General features: G+C 35.9%; 1 protein-coding gene across 4 annotated transcripts in view; it reads left to right on the top strand.

The window, feature by feature from the left end:
* Positions 1-15454, top strand: part of GEFmeso (Guanine nucleotide exchange factor in mesoderm) — a 255666-nt gene that overhangs the window by 228757 nt on the left and 11455 nt on the right. For all 4 annotated transcript variants that reach the window (XM_089090831.1, XM_089090832.1, XM_089090833.1 and 1 more), the window contains 2 exons: positions 7896-8051; positions 12767-12989. In XM_089090831.1, the coding sequence (XP_088946957.1) occupies positions 7896-8051; positions 12767-12989 (379 nt within the window). The remainder of the gene's footprint in view (positions 1-7895; positions 8052-12766; positions 12990-15454) is intronic.

Below are 15454 nucleotides of genomic sequence, written 5' to 3'. Positions count from 1 at the left end.
GAGTTTTTGTGTGTGTGTGTAAGTTTTTGTGTGTGTGTGTACGTTTTTGTGTGTGTGTAAGTTTTCGTGTGCATGTATGGGACCGGGGAAGGACCTTTGGGGCCCAGGGAGGGCGTTTGGGGATCCGGGGCCCGTGAGGATTGAGTGGTCTTTTGGGAACCCGGGGGACCTTTGGGGTCCGGGGGGGCCTTTGGGAGCCCAGTGGACCTTTGGGGACCGGGGAGGACCTTTGGGGGGGCCCGGGGGCCCTTGGGAGCCGGGTGCCCCGTGGGGAGCCTTGGGGACCAGTGAGGCCCAGGGGAGGATCTTTGGGGGGCGGAGGATGGCGTTTGGGGGATAACCTGTCGAAATGTTTACTGTTTAGTTACGTTTTTTTGCAGCGCACCACTGCGGCGCATCCTGCAGCACTGTCCGGCGGTGCCTCCCTGCGGCGCTTTCCTGACCCGCGGCGCATCCCTGCGGCACATCCTGTGGCGCTTTCCTGGCCCATGGCGCATCCCGGCGGCGCTTCTTGGGTCCGGGGGACCTTTGGGGGCCGGGGGAGGGCCTTTGGGGCACAGGGAGGGCCTTTGGGGCACAGGGAGGGCCTTTGGGGGTCCGGGGGGCAGTTGGGGGCCTGGGGGACATTTGGGGACCGGTGGAGGGCCTTTGGGACCCCGTTGGTCCTTTGGGAGCTCGATGGGCCTTTGGGGGGCCCGGGGATGGCCTTTGGGGGTCTGGGTGGGCCTTTGGGGGCGCCGGTGGCCCTTTGGGAGCTTGGGGGGCCTTTGAGGACCGGGGGCTTCCTTCGGGGTTGGGGTAGGAGGATTGGAACCCTTTGGGGTTGGGTTAGAGGACCTCACAACACTGTTCAAATGAAACTTGTGTATTATAACGACCACAGAGTTTCACCATTAAACTCTCTTCTAAAACCTTTCCTAAAATCTTCTTTCAAAATGTCTCTAATTGTTTCGCCGAAATAGTTCCATAACCTGTCTAAAATAGTTTCGCCCAAATAATCCCTAAACGTAATTCAGCGTGTTCCTTTTGTTTTTGGCATCTCTGCGCTAATGCATTTCAAATTAATAAGAAACCTGATTCCCGCGCTAAAACAATTCATCGCTAAGATTTTTCTTGGAGAATTGTTTCAATGTCCTTTGACTATTAATATCATTTGTAGTTCGACCAAAAGAGTTGTTTCCGAGGCAAAGACATTAATGACTTGGATCTATTCCTGGAGAATCGTCTCTAGGCGAAAATTTTTAAAGTCTGACAGATGATGTCATTGGTTGATTGATCTGTCAAGAAAGGGGAATTAATTTGTTGTTTCTAAGGGGAATTATTGATTCACGATAGGTGAATTTAGGTCGACAGCACAGGTGTTCCAAATTCCTGGACGGCATAGCATTCGCAGAGAGCGTGCACTTACAACAACAACAACATCGACCTTGGAAATTTAGGTCATTGACCCCATTAACCACGTGTTCTCCCTAATGACTCTATGCCTATATTAGGACCATAAACCACGTGGTTCGTACCGGAGTAGAACCTTTGGAAATTTAGGTCATTGACACACTTTGATTACGCAATCAATTTCTCAGAAATCCATTTCCCCTAGAGACTCTAGGCCCATATTAGGACCATAAACCACGTGGTTCGTACCGGACCTTTAGGGTCATCTCTACTCCCAAAGCCAACCATGCTTTCAAAGGGAAGATAACCTTCTTAAATTTTTGGCGCCATATGTTTTTAGCTTAATTTTGATGATTTTTCGCCTACATTTTTTTTATTGATTTTTTTTTTAATTTGGCGCCCGCTACTACCTAAAATTGTACAAGTCCATTTTTCAACAAAAATGGATTTGCGGTTTTTTGTATGTTTTAAGATACTTGTGGTGTGTAAGTTCTTCTTTATCCCTTTCCTTAGCACTTCTCAACGAAACTAAAATAAAAACAACTCAAATAAAATTCTCCAATTTGGAAAAACCTATTTTCCGCAGGGGGGAGGGTGTATTTTCCGGTGGGGGTATTGTCTGTGAGTGTTATTTTATACGGGGATAAGTGCCTAGAACCCACGTCTCCATTAACCTGACAGTGGATAATCTGTGCTAGCTCACGTACGAATGATATTTTCTTTGCTCGATCTGAATCATTTTCATCTATACATTTTGGGTATTCTATCGTGTTCCTTTCATCACATCTGTCTAGCCTCGGTTACTTCTAAAACGGTCGTTTGACTGTTAAAATTGTACCAACAGCCTAATAAAAAATACATATTATAAAAAAATATTCGCAAAAATTTAGAAGAAGGGGATGAAATTATTCAAATATTTTTTTAGTATAAAAATTTTTAATTATGGTATTTTTTCAAAATCTTGAGAGGGGGGGGGGGAGTTAATTTGTCATTGTTGTAATGAATTTATTTTTAAAAACGGATTTTTCAACGAAATTACCGAAAAAGGTAATTTTAAAAATCTAGGGTAAGGCATAAAATCCAGAGGGAATTGAAGCCAGTGCTTTAGATGATGTAACAGAATTTTTAAAACCTACGTTTTGTTTTATAAAGAACAGTAACATATCTGTTTCTGTTTAGATAAGTTTAAACATATCAGCTTTGTAATCTAGTAACATGGTGTAGGCGAAGAGAAATCCCTTTGCACAATGACTATTTTGAAGCTAGTGTGAATTTGTTCGTCTTTCATTTTTGCGTTAGTTGTTCTTTTTCTTTTCTTTCATTTATCTATTCTTTTGTGTTTATTTATTATTTATTGCCTAATGAATAAAGTTGGAAGTTCACTGCTTTGACCTAAAAACAATCGAAGTCAACCTGGAAGACTATTATCCTCCCTTTTCTTATTTTTTTCCCCCTCGGAAGTATACGAAATAGAAAAATTTATTTTTTTGTGTTTATTTGCTTATTTATATTTTATAACCTTTTTAGTAAAAGAAGTAAAGGGTCGGGCTTATGCAGCTTTTTTCGGCACTGAATTGTCAAATCGGAACCGAATTGCAAAGAAAGCGGCAGCGATTCGAGCTTGATGAATTTTTTGTTTTTGGTGCCAATCACAGTTTATATAATTATCCAGTATGATCTTTCCCTATCTCACCCATTATAAAAACCCGGACCAAGGTGCGAGTGCTCCAGAAAACGTTTCTGCAGATAGAAACATAGGCGGCATCAGATCTTTTCACGGGTAGACAAGTCAGACTCTGATCTAATCGGAAACCCGCTATTACGAATAATGCACTTTGTTGGAAACAATCGGAAACAGACTAACCCGCTAATGCAGAAAGAAGTGGGAGGAGCTTTTTGTTCGCACCGAGAACGAAGACCAGAAATGATCTGCGATAAGCTTACTGGATAATTATATGAACTGTGGTGCCAATCTAACAAAAACAGCACTGAATTTCATTGCGATCGTCATCATAAAAAAAAAAAAATGTTAGAAAAATGTTCTTCCTGAGAAGTTTTAATCCTCAATCGTTTCCTTCTCTTCAGCAGAAAATTCGAAAGAAGTAAGTTGAGATCAGTCATGCAACTATTGATTAACTGCAGTTGACTATTGGTGTCCATGATGTTTAGTTTTGAAAATTTCGCGCGAAGGGCAATGTTTTCGTACCGCTATTGTTTGCCCACTTAGCTGCTGAAATCGGTGCCGAAAATAGTTTCGTATTGAATTTGATCAACTTGGTGGAAGACTTGAGAGCCAAGCCATGGCTATTTAGAGTAAAGCTAAGACAGATAGTCTCTGTGAGAGGGAAAGCTGGTATAACTTTTTCAGAGTTGTAAAAATGACTAACTTCACTTATTGAGGATTAGCGGCGTAGCTCCAACATTTTTATTGGAGGGGGGACAAGAGGGGTCCATATCCGAATAGTTAAGAGGCATGGGCTTTATAATTATTTTTTCTCCAAATTGTTGAGGGGGGGGGCAACTTCCCCCTCCTCCTGAAACGACGCCCCTATTGATGATATTCTATCATCCTAGGGTAAAACATCCTAGGGTTTTCTATCATCCTAGGGTAATTCAAATTGTCTACCAGTTCTGTGAGCCATTTGAAGGCAATCGGAGACCAAAAAATGATTCAAAAATATATGACCGATTATATCCAATGAACTTGCAGGTCCTGTTTAAATCTATTGTAAAACAATCTCACAAAAAAATTTCTATTTTTTCCTCAAGTGTCATCCGATTGTTCGTTAAATCAATAGTTTCACAAGAAAACATTTAAGAATTTCGATCATTGCTCCCTATTCATGTGGGAATTTTCTCACACAGTCAGAAGGGGTCAGGATAACTTGTCCCGATCACAGATAGAATTAATTGCTCCATATGGCAGATAAGATTAAATCCCTAAATAAATCCTCAAGAAGACTTTCTTTTTAGGTTCTTTTGCTTCAAGCAGTTCAATCTCATGATAATTGCATAATGTTAAAAATGCTAATATTGATACTTTGTCAAATAAAAGCTGATATTTCATGGACAATTATCTGGTCGGTTTGTTATTACATGGGATTGCAGAAGGCTATACCCCCCCCCTCATCATAAATTCTAGATGATTCGTAAATTTGTCCAAATTTTCTTATATATTTTGCCTGATTTGCTTGTTTTATTAATTTTGATCGATTTTTAATCATTGGAATAAGATCTTTAAAATCTTTTTAAGATCTTTCTCAGGTGCAACATATTTCGAGAAAGAAATGGACGTTTAAGTTTTCACCCCGATAACATCATCTTTATGTTCAAGGTTCTCATTTAAAAAGAGTTTTCAAAAAGGATTGATTTGTTTTTTATTTTGGAAGAAGTTTTATGAATAACTGTATAGATGATTTACTGCGACAACAAACTCTGGCCAGGTAAAATCTTACATTATTAAACGAGGAATAACTATATGTTTTTATTTATATATGTCTATTTAACTGTAAATTTCTTCCCTAAAACGGCGCTATATTTTCTTCCAAAAATGTCATGCTACCGTTTTTCGGTGTGAAAAAAGATCTAGATAGGTCAAGATTTTATAAAAATTCGTTTCTCCGTTCCAGCCCCCGTAGTATTTTTCATAAGTCGTATGCTGACTGAAATTAGAGACCTCAGGTTGAGAGCCTTGATTATAAGCAGGTAGAGTTCCAAAACGCAATTTGTTTGTTATCAAACTGTTTGTTCTGAGTTCTGAGCTTTAGATAAACTAAAAGTTCGTAAAAAAGAAAAAAATTAAGCTCAAAAACGGTATATGGGATGGAAATGTTGTAGTTGTAATTACAAATTCAGGGTAAAAAGCTGAACCAGAAGCGCAGAAGTACATTTTTGACTCAAAAACTGTGCTTTCCGGTGTGCTTATTCAGCGAGAAGAACTTATTTCCTTTATACCCTGTATAAATTTGACCTTCATCATCTGTTTTTCGGTGTCACATCTCATTAGCATGGCTTTCCTGTTAAAGAAGTAAAACAAAGCACCGAATTGAATTGGAGTAAAAAGCGTTTCGCACAAAAATTGCAATTGAATTCGTGACCGTACTTGAAGCATTAATATAAAACTGTGTTAGCACTTTAATTACATTATTATACCTTTCAGAATGGTAATTTGTGATTTCTACATTTACGATTCAAGCATAAAATATTCATAAAATAAAATTAAATTATACAATAAAATTCAAAAAATGGCTCATCCTTCACCTCAAGCTCTATCTTACGAAAAGGCTCATGGATATTCAAAACTTACGGTTTATAAAAGGAGTTTAATTATGTTATATATAAACCTTAGATAGTTTAAATATTTGAAACTTTTCATAGGAATTTACATATGACCCTTACAGGCCCAGAGGGAGATATTTCCAGAGGTAGACCATTTCTCCTTATTATTTCTTAAATAGAAAACTATTTATATAGTCTAAAAATATTTTTATAGTCTAAAAATAAAGACTATTTCTTAAATATATGCTCTTCTTGATTTTCAAATGCTAAAAACGACCATTTGTATTGTTCAATACCTTCTCAATAAATAAGCTTGCCTCCATCTCTTTCTTAAATTAAAATCCTTGGCAAGTTGATACCTTATGGAGAAAGCTAACTGAATCTTTGTTTTCGAATGCTTCGCCAGGAGGGTTCTACCCTGAAATTAATTAAAAAAAACTTTTTCCACAAAATAAGTTTTTCAAAGAAAAGTATAGACATTAAACAAAAAATGAGCAAAAATAAAATCAAATAATCTACCAAGCGTGAAACTACCACAAATCAGCTTCGATAAATAAATGAAACCCAAAACGAACAGAACATGCAACAAATAACCGGGTCATACCCGAAACGAGTTGAAAATAATACGAGTAGGACTCAAAACCCCAATGCTTTCACAAGGCTAGAAGATAATTTGCACTTTGCTGAAAAAATATAAATGTTTTTCCTCTTACATCTGCAATAGATCAAATAATATTAACATTTTGATTACTAAATATCAGTAGGCCTATATGTATATTAAACTGACAATGCACATTCATTTGTATTTTTTTCAGTAAAATGCAAATTATGTTCTGGCCTTGGGAATGCATAGGGGTTTTGAGCCTAACTCATGTTAATTTCTGCTCGTTTTAGTTTGACTCGGTTATTTATTTTAATTTCTGTTCGTTTTGGGTTTCATTTATTAATCGATGCTGATTTGTGGTAGTTTCACGCTGAAGTTGAAGTTGAAGTTTTCTTACAACCCTTGCCCTGAGGGCTGTGAGAGGGTTGTTATCCTCAAAGACCTAATTTACATAACTTAAAACTACGTTGATTAAAATGGCTATCTCAAAATTTTGATTGGATGTGTTTGGGGAAAAGGTGGGCGTGCGAGGGGGGTTAGTTCCCCTCCAATCACTTTTGACTATTAAAAAGAGCATTAGCCCTTTAAATATCCGATCCAATGAGCCTTTTTTAAGTTTCTACAACTGCGCCTTATATAAAAACTTTTGTGCCCACAGTGCATAACTAGCAACCTTTGTTCTGAAGGCAGTGGGGGAGTGTCCTCCTCAGTAATGTAATTTCTACCAGATAATCAATTATGTCGAACAAGGCGGCTATCTAACTAAGTCTATCTAATATGTTTGGTGGAATGATGGGCGTGGGGGAGCTAGTTGCCCTCCAATCACTTTCGACTATTAAACAGGGCACTAGCCCTTTGAATTTCCAATCGAATGAGCCGTTTTTGAAGTTCCTACGACAACGCCTTCTATAATAATCTTATATGCCTTCAGGTCATAACTTAAAACCCTTGCTCTGAAGGCTGTGGGGGAGTGTCCTCCTCAAAAAATAATTTCTATCTGGAAATCAAATACACTGAACAAAATGGCCTTCCAATCGCTTTCGACTATTAAAAAGGACACAAGCCACTCCAATTTCCAATTGAATGAGCCCTTTTCGAAGTTTCTACGACAACTTCTTCGATACCAGGAGCCCTGCTCTGAAGAAAAAAAAAACAAATAAATGATTCATAGTGCAAAAATCGTTCTTATATGCCCTCAGGGTATAAATTAAAATCCTTGCCCCGAGGGCTCTGAGGGAGTGTCCTCCTCAAAAACATATTTTCTATCTGGAAATCAACTACGCTGAACAAAATGGATATCTCAAAATTTTGATTGGATTTGTTGGGGCGAATGATGGGCGTGGGGGGGGGGGGGGCTAGTTGCCCTCCAATCACTTTCGACTATTAAAAAGGGCACTAACCACTCCAATTTCCAATCGAATGAGTCCTTTTCGAAGTTTCCACGACGACTCCTTCGATACGAAGTTCCCGGGAATGGAGGAAAAAAAAATAATAAAACATTGTGCCCACATCGTTCTTTACTTAGGCAGCGCTATCGCGCTGCCTATGATATTTGAGCAAACCACTAGCCAAAAGTGCTTTATGTATTAAGATCTGATTTATGTAACGTCTTTATTTATAGGGTCAGGACTTGACTACCTATGGTGAACTTGTTGCTGAAGGAGTGTTTCGTTTATGTGGAGCTAGAGGTTTGAGGCACGTTTTTCTCTTTGAGAAAATTTTACTAATTTGTAAAAGAAAAGAAGATATGACCTTCGTTTACAAAACTCATATTATGGTAAGGAATTTATTCAGTCCTTTTTTCTAATCAGTCCCAAATATTTTATATAAAATATTCTGACGTTTTCCTTCACTGTATTAAAAAAAAAAGATACAAAAGCGCTGAGAATTAAATAGAGAAAACGTTTTTCGGCGAATAGCTAATACACTAATTCCGCTTCTTGGTATGATTATAATGCACACTTTTTCTCTTTAAATTTTATTAGGTTAAAATATAGCCTCATTAAAACTTGGATTGGATTCACAACTTGGATGAGGTTCACAAAGGATTCACAACTTGGATAGGAGTCACAAAGGATTCACAACTTGGATGGGGCTCCCAAAGGATTCACAACTTGGATAGGATTCACAAAGGATTCACAACTTGGATGGGGTTCCCAAAGGATTCACAACTTGGATGGGGTTCACAAAGGATTCACAACTTGGATAGGAGTCACAAAGGATTCACAACTTGGATGGGGCTCCCAAAGGATTCACAACTTGGATAGGAGTCACAAAGGATTCACAACTTGGATGGGGTTGCCAAAGGATTCACAACTTGGATGGGGTTCACAAAGGATTCACAACTTGGATGGGGTTCACAAAGGACTCACAACTTGGATGTGGCTCACAAAGGATTCACAAATTGGATGGGCTTTACAAAGGACTCACCACTTGGATGGGGCTCACAAAGGATTCACAACTTGGATGTAGTCACAAAGGATTCACAGGTTTCACTTTTATTCAAGATTCATAAAGACTGTATCGCTAAGTAAGTTTTACTAAACGGCCCGAAAAGGATTAAGGGAAAAGCAGGGCGTCCCGCCTTAGGACGTCCTGGGTATTATAAAATTAGACCGTAAATCTTTGGAGTTTGATGGGAAGGGTTCAAAGCAACCCTGACAGAGGCTAGAGCAGGTCATACAGGACAAACAGAGGAGTTGGGCACACCAAAATATCAGCCTCTCGTGTCTCACTACTGTAAGGGTTGTATTAGTGATAAAGGCTAACGGGTAACCGCTTTTTTCACCAGCGAGAGAGAATTCTTCCAAAGTAGGGTTATTCAACTTTTTGTACTTCTGGAGTGGTGAAAATGAGGAATAGTTAATAATTTGATCTAAGTTTTTGAAGTCAATCTAACGAGTATTTTATTTATCAAACTACTGGTTTTTGAAAATTTCTACAGATCTGTGCCAGTTGGTGGACTCCAGTTAAAGAACAAGGTTTCAAAACATCAGTGCTTTCGATATCTGCAAATTTTTCGGAGTTTCGCCGAATTTTTCCGCATGAAAATTGAGACCCATGAAAATCTAGGGGTTGGAGGGCAATTTTTTTTCTCTCAGTTTTTTTTTTTTTTTTTTTTTTTTTTTTTTTTTTTTTTTTTTTAGAAAAACACATTCGTTAATAAAAGTACAGCAGAAAAGGTAATTTTCGAAGTCTAGGGGGGAGGGGTACATATCAATGGGTATTTTTTAAAATAGATTGTGTTTTTAGTGATTCTACCATAGAATCACTTTTGGAAAAGAAATCTTTTACGCATTGATTAACTACGGAAAGTTTGATGAATATTGTCTTTTTTTCAATGAATATGAAAAAAAAATATTTAATAGATTTAAGCATAAAAAAAAGAAAAAGAACTGAGCCAATAACAATTTTCTTATTTGCTTCACAGGCCTATCAACATCATGCGTGTGCTTCCATCGTCAGTGCTTCCACTATTCCCGAATTTTTCAGAATTTCCCGAATGGGACTTGGGCTTTTGAAATAACGACGGAAATTAACGTTCGTAACTGCATGAATGTGAACATGAACTATATATTGCTAACTTTTCCTGATATTAATTTTCGGGGAGACCTCAGAGAACCCAAATTTTATTTCGGAGGAATTTGACGAATCCCGTAAAGTTTAAGCATTGCAAAACCTTAATATTTTCTTTTGTAAAAATTTGGGTTTTATTCAAAAAATGAGAATAAAGAATTTCTTTTTTAACCTTGGGAGGCTCTTTTTTCTTTTTTTCAAAGTGTAATTTCCTAATTCTTGTTTACATTTCAGCAAAAATAATGAAAGATATGGTAGCTTGTGTTCCTTAAAAACAAATTAGCGGTATTTTTTTTTCTTTACCAAATTATTTCGGTACATCCGTAAAATTGTGTAAAAGTGGTAACCACAAATTGGTTCGTCAATTATGAAACGGTACTAGTGCTCGTCAACCAAAGCTGTGTTTATGTGTGTCAGTCAAACTATTGCGATCGTCATTTCTTCAGCAATAAGCGAAAACATTACAGTTCATTTCGAAACTTTAAAGCGTCTAGAATGATTCTAGGAATTACTGTAGTATGATTAGAAATGACACGGCAGTGTAATAGGTATATAGAGTAGGTATGCATCGAGGGCATGAAATGCCCCCCCTTCTTCTCTAATCTAAGCCCCGGATTTAATGCAGCTATATCTGTAATAACTTAAGGTAACAAAACAGAGGGAAGGGAGGGGTGTTTTTATAATATAAATATATATATATATATATATATATATATATATATATATATATATATATATATATATATATATATATATATATATATATATATATATATATATATATATATTATTTCTAGTGGCTTTCCAAATATAATCTTTTACAAATTAATTAATCACGGAAAGTTAGATGAATGTACTAACGATGAATAAAATAATATAAGAATAGATTTAATCATTACGTAAAAAAATTATACCACTAAAAAAGCAAACAATAGATCCAAAAATGGGTATAATGTTTTTTTTTCACGCTTCTCATGCCAAGAAACATTAATGTCTGTTTTATGTATAAGTTTTATTATTTTCTGAAACTTCACCTGAAGGAATCAGTAATATATTTGACAGGATAGCCTCCTCAAGGAGTTAGCCCCATATGGATGTGTAGCGCAAGACAAAGCATTTTATCGAGTACTCTAGGATCCCTTTTCCAGCTGATCACAGCTAGTTGGGAACTATGACACAAGTATTGAAAGTCCCTCAGAAGGAAGTAAGTGAATGCAGTTGTAAAAAACAGTCACTTGCACAGCATCAAAGATCGATTTTAAGGATAACACTATCTTTTGTGGTAATACAGCCTCTCCCACTAGTTATATTCTGCATCCTCTCTATTGGTGCTTTGTGATTTTTGACGGTGACAACCTTAGATCTGGAGATAAGCAGTTCTTTTGTTTTTGCTCCATTAAACTGATAAGTTGATGACCTGGAGATCTACCTGAAAGGATAATGAAGCATTTTAGGGTTTACTTTCTTTGAGACAAATACACGGGTTAGTATCGTCGCTAAAGACGCGTGAAGAATTTGCTAGATTGTCCCCTATGACATTTGAAGACTGCAGCAGAAAAGGTCCGCTGCAAGGTTTTTAGCAAACCAAGGAGCGGCCAAAAATGAACCAATAAATTTTTTTCCTCAATTTTGAAAATTAAAACCAGAAGTCGTAAGGCCAAGGACACCATGATATACGAAAGGAATGTTATTTTGGGTACTGGACCCTGAAAAAATGGGTCTCGAAGAACAGCTAAGCTCTTTAACTACCAGGACGCCAATGTATAAGAAAAATTGTCGTATCTTGAATTACTTGGGTCAAAGGGACCCCCTATTCGGGAAAAAAATCCGGAAAGAAAATATGTTGGTTTGCCTGAAATCATGACCCTTAGAAGCACCTTTATTTTGCTTTTATTTTGTTGCGGCTTGAAACTTATAACTGTCATCTCCGGGCCCTTTTCGCAAAACATTTCAATTTGGAGGTACCGTGCCCTTTTAAATCGTGGTCCAAAAAGGGGTCAATTTCATTTTGAGATTGGGTTAAAACTAAAAATTAGGATTATTAAAAATTAAAATTAAAATTAGGATTCCTTTACAGCACTAGCACTCTCGAAAGAAAGCCTCACAAACACACGGGGAAACCCAAGGATTTTAGCGATGTGCCGCAACCTGAGAAGGATTTCAGATAAAGAAAAAACAAATATGAAATTACTTGTACTTTTTGAAATCTAGCAAAATGTAAGGATACAACTAGCAAAAGACTTCTTCACATGTCATCTATTTTTCAGTTTCACTTATATGCTAATTAAATTATGCCCAAGCCATATCATTGCCACATGTATGGATAAAAAAAAGACTTGTGAATCATATGTGACTTTCCTTCATTTTACCATTACGCTTCTATTGTAGAATTTCGAAAATGAAATAGGAAGAAATTGGTTTGAAAGGTCTAAATCAATAATGTTTTTACATCTTTAGCCAGAAACATTAAATGTGGTCAGTACAGAACAAAATTCTCATTTTAATTTAGAGGGTGTGACTTCAGTCTCATCTTCATTAACGACAGTCGTAAAAGTAGATGTCAACCTATAGAAAAAAATTGTTGTTTCAATTTTCCACCTTTTCTGATTTCAAAAAAAATTTGCCTTAGCTCTTCACTCTGATTTATCAATCACAAAAGTTGCGCTTAAAAGTTCAGCATAGCTCAACACCCTAAATTAGGCGCGGGATATATTACTGGTGATGTAGCCATGGATAATTTCGGTTTTACCTACAGGTATGACAATAATATGGCTCTGGTATTGCTCACATCGTGGTCACATCGTCACATCGTATTTAGCATTTTTATTTTGAAGTATTTAAGTGGAATGATGCTTTAATTTCGTACCTATTGAATTGACATCTAATAAAAATGACGCTTTTTCTCATTCTTTTTAGTGTTCAAATTTGATGTTGGTTGAAAGTGTGCCAGGTGAACCATTAAGCTTTCACGTGATCCCTTTTGACAACCCCAAAACCCAGTTCACACTTGAGGCCAGATGCTTAGACCAAAAAAGGGACTGGGCCCTCCAAATCAAAAGAGTTATTCTGGAAAATTACCAAGCCGTTATTCCAACTCATGCTAAACAAATACTTATGGAAATTGGACAAGCACAAAAAGGTTTGTGTTGTGAGGCATTATCTCATAATCCGTGTTTATACCTTTGAAAACCGTGAATTGTTGATTTGTTTTTCTAATTTTTAGAATGCTTTTCTTTAACTTCGTATTTTTAGTTCAGATTCGAAGACGAAACCATACTGCACTTATTACTCGGTTAAAGTTAATGAGATGGGCATTGGTTGTTTTGAAGGATAGGAAGACGTGGTCTTTAGTTTTACGAACTTACTGTGTCAGTCTTGAATGGTCTTAAAATGTATTTGAAAGACCTTTCTTTTAGAATAAATAAAAATTTAATAAAATAAGAATTTTATTTACTAAAAAAAAAATTATCACACATGGTTATATAGTATATAAGATAATAAAATAAAAAGATTTAAAATGGTTTAAAAAAAATTAAGGAAGAAGATGTTTTTTTCAACTAAAAATTTAAATAAACTTTAAAAAAAAGCTTTGTAATCCACATTTTTGACTCCAAATGCAGTGAAAAAAAAATCCTGCTACCCCAAAAAATTGAACTTCCAGGACTAAAAATGAAAGCATCAGGCAATCATGGCTTAAAGTAAAATGTGTCATGGCTGGCCCCACACTATCATTTCTAGATCAAAAATTTAGATTTTTTAGGTAGCTGAATTTTTTTTTATTTTTTTTAGTCCATTTGGAGATAAAGGTGTTTCTTTAACGTTTTTAGTTTTTTTTGTGAAGGTTGTTAAAACTTATTTTTAATTCCACTCAACTTACCTTTTCACTAAACTTGTTGTGTTCTGAGCGTAATTTGAAGAAAGTCGTGCTGAACTACACCTTGGACCTATTTTTAAACATTAGTTTAAAAAAGGACGTTCCCGACGTCTTTAACAAATTGTTAAAAATTAAGGGTTGTTTATAGTTATGTTAGTCGCTTACTAGAAACTTACAAGACAATTTTCACTATATACAAAAAAAGGAGTTAATATACGAAACTGATTTGAAGGAGATCTCCCCTAAAGACAGCTGAATAGCCCCAATCCTAGTAAAAAAAACGAGCTAAAATAATACTAGCTAAGGAAAAGGTTTTTCTTAAAATTAAAAAATAATGAAGATTTTTTTTAGGTTGGAACTTGCGAAATGGCAATTTCAATCGATTTTTTTTTCCAAGCCTAGTTAGGGTTTGGTCATTATTTTTTATTCAATGGACCTTATAAATAAGTGATTCAAAATGTGAAAAAAAAAACAACTTCTAACAAGTTGCGCTGTTGGTACTAAACCTTTGTAGCCCTCTATCTCTTTGTTTCTCACTCACTCACTCGCCCTCCTCTTCAGTTATCTTTAGTGCACCTTTGTTTTTTATTTTACACAAATATCTAATATTGTTATATTCGAAAATAAACCTTCAAATACTTGTATAATAAAAATTTCGTAACATCTAGTTCTTCTTTTCCCCATAAAAAATTCCGCATAAAACAATTTTCTCACTAAATAAAATAAATTTTCATTATTATTTCAAATTCAGATTCTGTCACAAGTTTTCTGCTAGCTATTTTAAAATATTCTGTGGACTTTTAAGTTTATGTTGCTTTTTCAAAATTAATCTTAGCTAAAAACCTGAAGCATGTTTTATTTATGCACGAAAGCTGCAGTCAGATAAAAAGACTGAAATGAGAAAAAAGTATGATTTGTAGTTCTCTCCTTTTTTCTAGAAACAACATTGGAAAGGAGCACTACCAAACGGCACCATTTTGCACCTCATTTGCAATTTTTCTTTTTGTAAATACTAAAAAAAAATCAACATTTAATTCAAAAATTCAACTAATCTTAGCTAAAACCTGAAGTATGCTTTATTTATGCACGAAAGCTGCAGTCACATAAAAAGACTGAAATGAGAAAAAAGTATGACTTGTACTTCTTTCCTTTTTTCTAGAAACAACATTGGAAAGGAGCACTACCAAACGCCTCCATTTTGCACCTCATTTGCAATTTTTTTTTCAAATACTAAAAAAATCAACATTTTAATTCAAAAATTCAACTAATCTTAGCTAAAAACCTGAAGCATGCTTTATTTATGCGCGAAAGCTGCAGTCACATAAAAAGACTGAAACGAGAAAAAAGTACGATTTGTAGTTCTTTCCTTTTTACTAGAAACAACATTGGAAAGGAGCACTACCAAACGGCCCCATTTTGCACCTCATTTTAATTTTTTTTTTTTTTTGCAAATAATAAAAAAAATCAACATTTTAATTCAAAAATTCATCTAATCTTAGCTAAAAACCTGAAGCATGCTTTATTTATGCACGAAAGCTGCAGTCACATAAAAAGACTGAAATGAGAAAAAAGTACGATTTGTAGTTCTTTCCTTTTTTCTAGAAACAACATTGGAAAGGAGCACTACCAAAGGGCACCATTTTGCACCTCATTTGCACATCATTTGCAATTTTTTTTTGCAAATAATAAAAAAAATCAACATTTTAATTCAAAAATTCATCTAATCTCTA

This window comes from Artemia sp. Qi Xiang Cuo, chromosome 6, assembly GCF_049724085.1.
Source record: "Artemia sp. Qi Xiang Cuo chromosome 6, ASM4972408v1, whole genome shotgun sequence".
NCBI classification, from domain to species: Eukaryota; Metazoa; Arthropoda; class Branchiopoda; order Anostraca; family Artemiidae; genus Artemia; species Artemia sp. Qi Xiang Cuo.
Note: the sequence above shows the minus strand (reverse complement) of the source record. Positions and strands in the feature narration are given on the sequence as shown.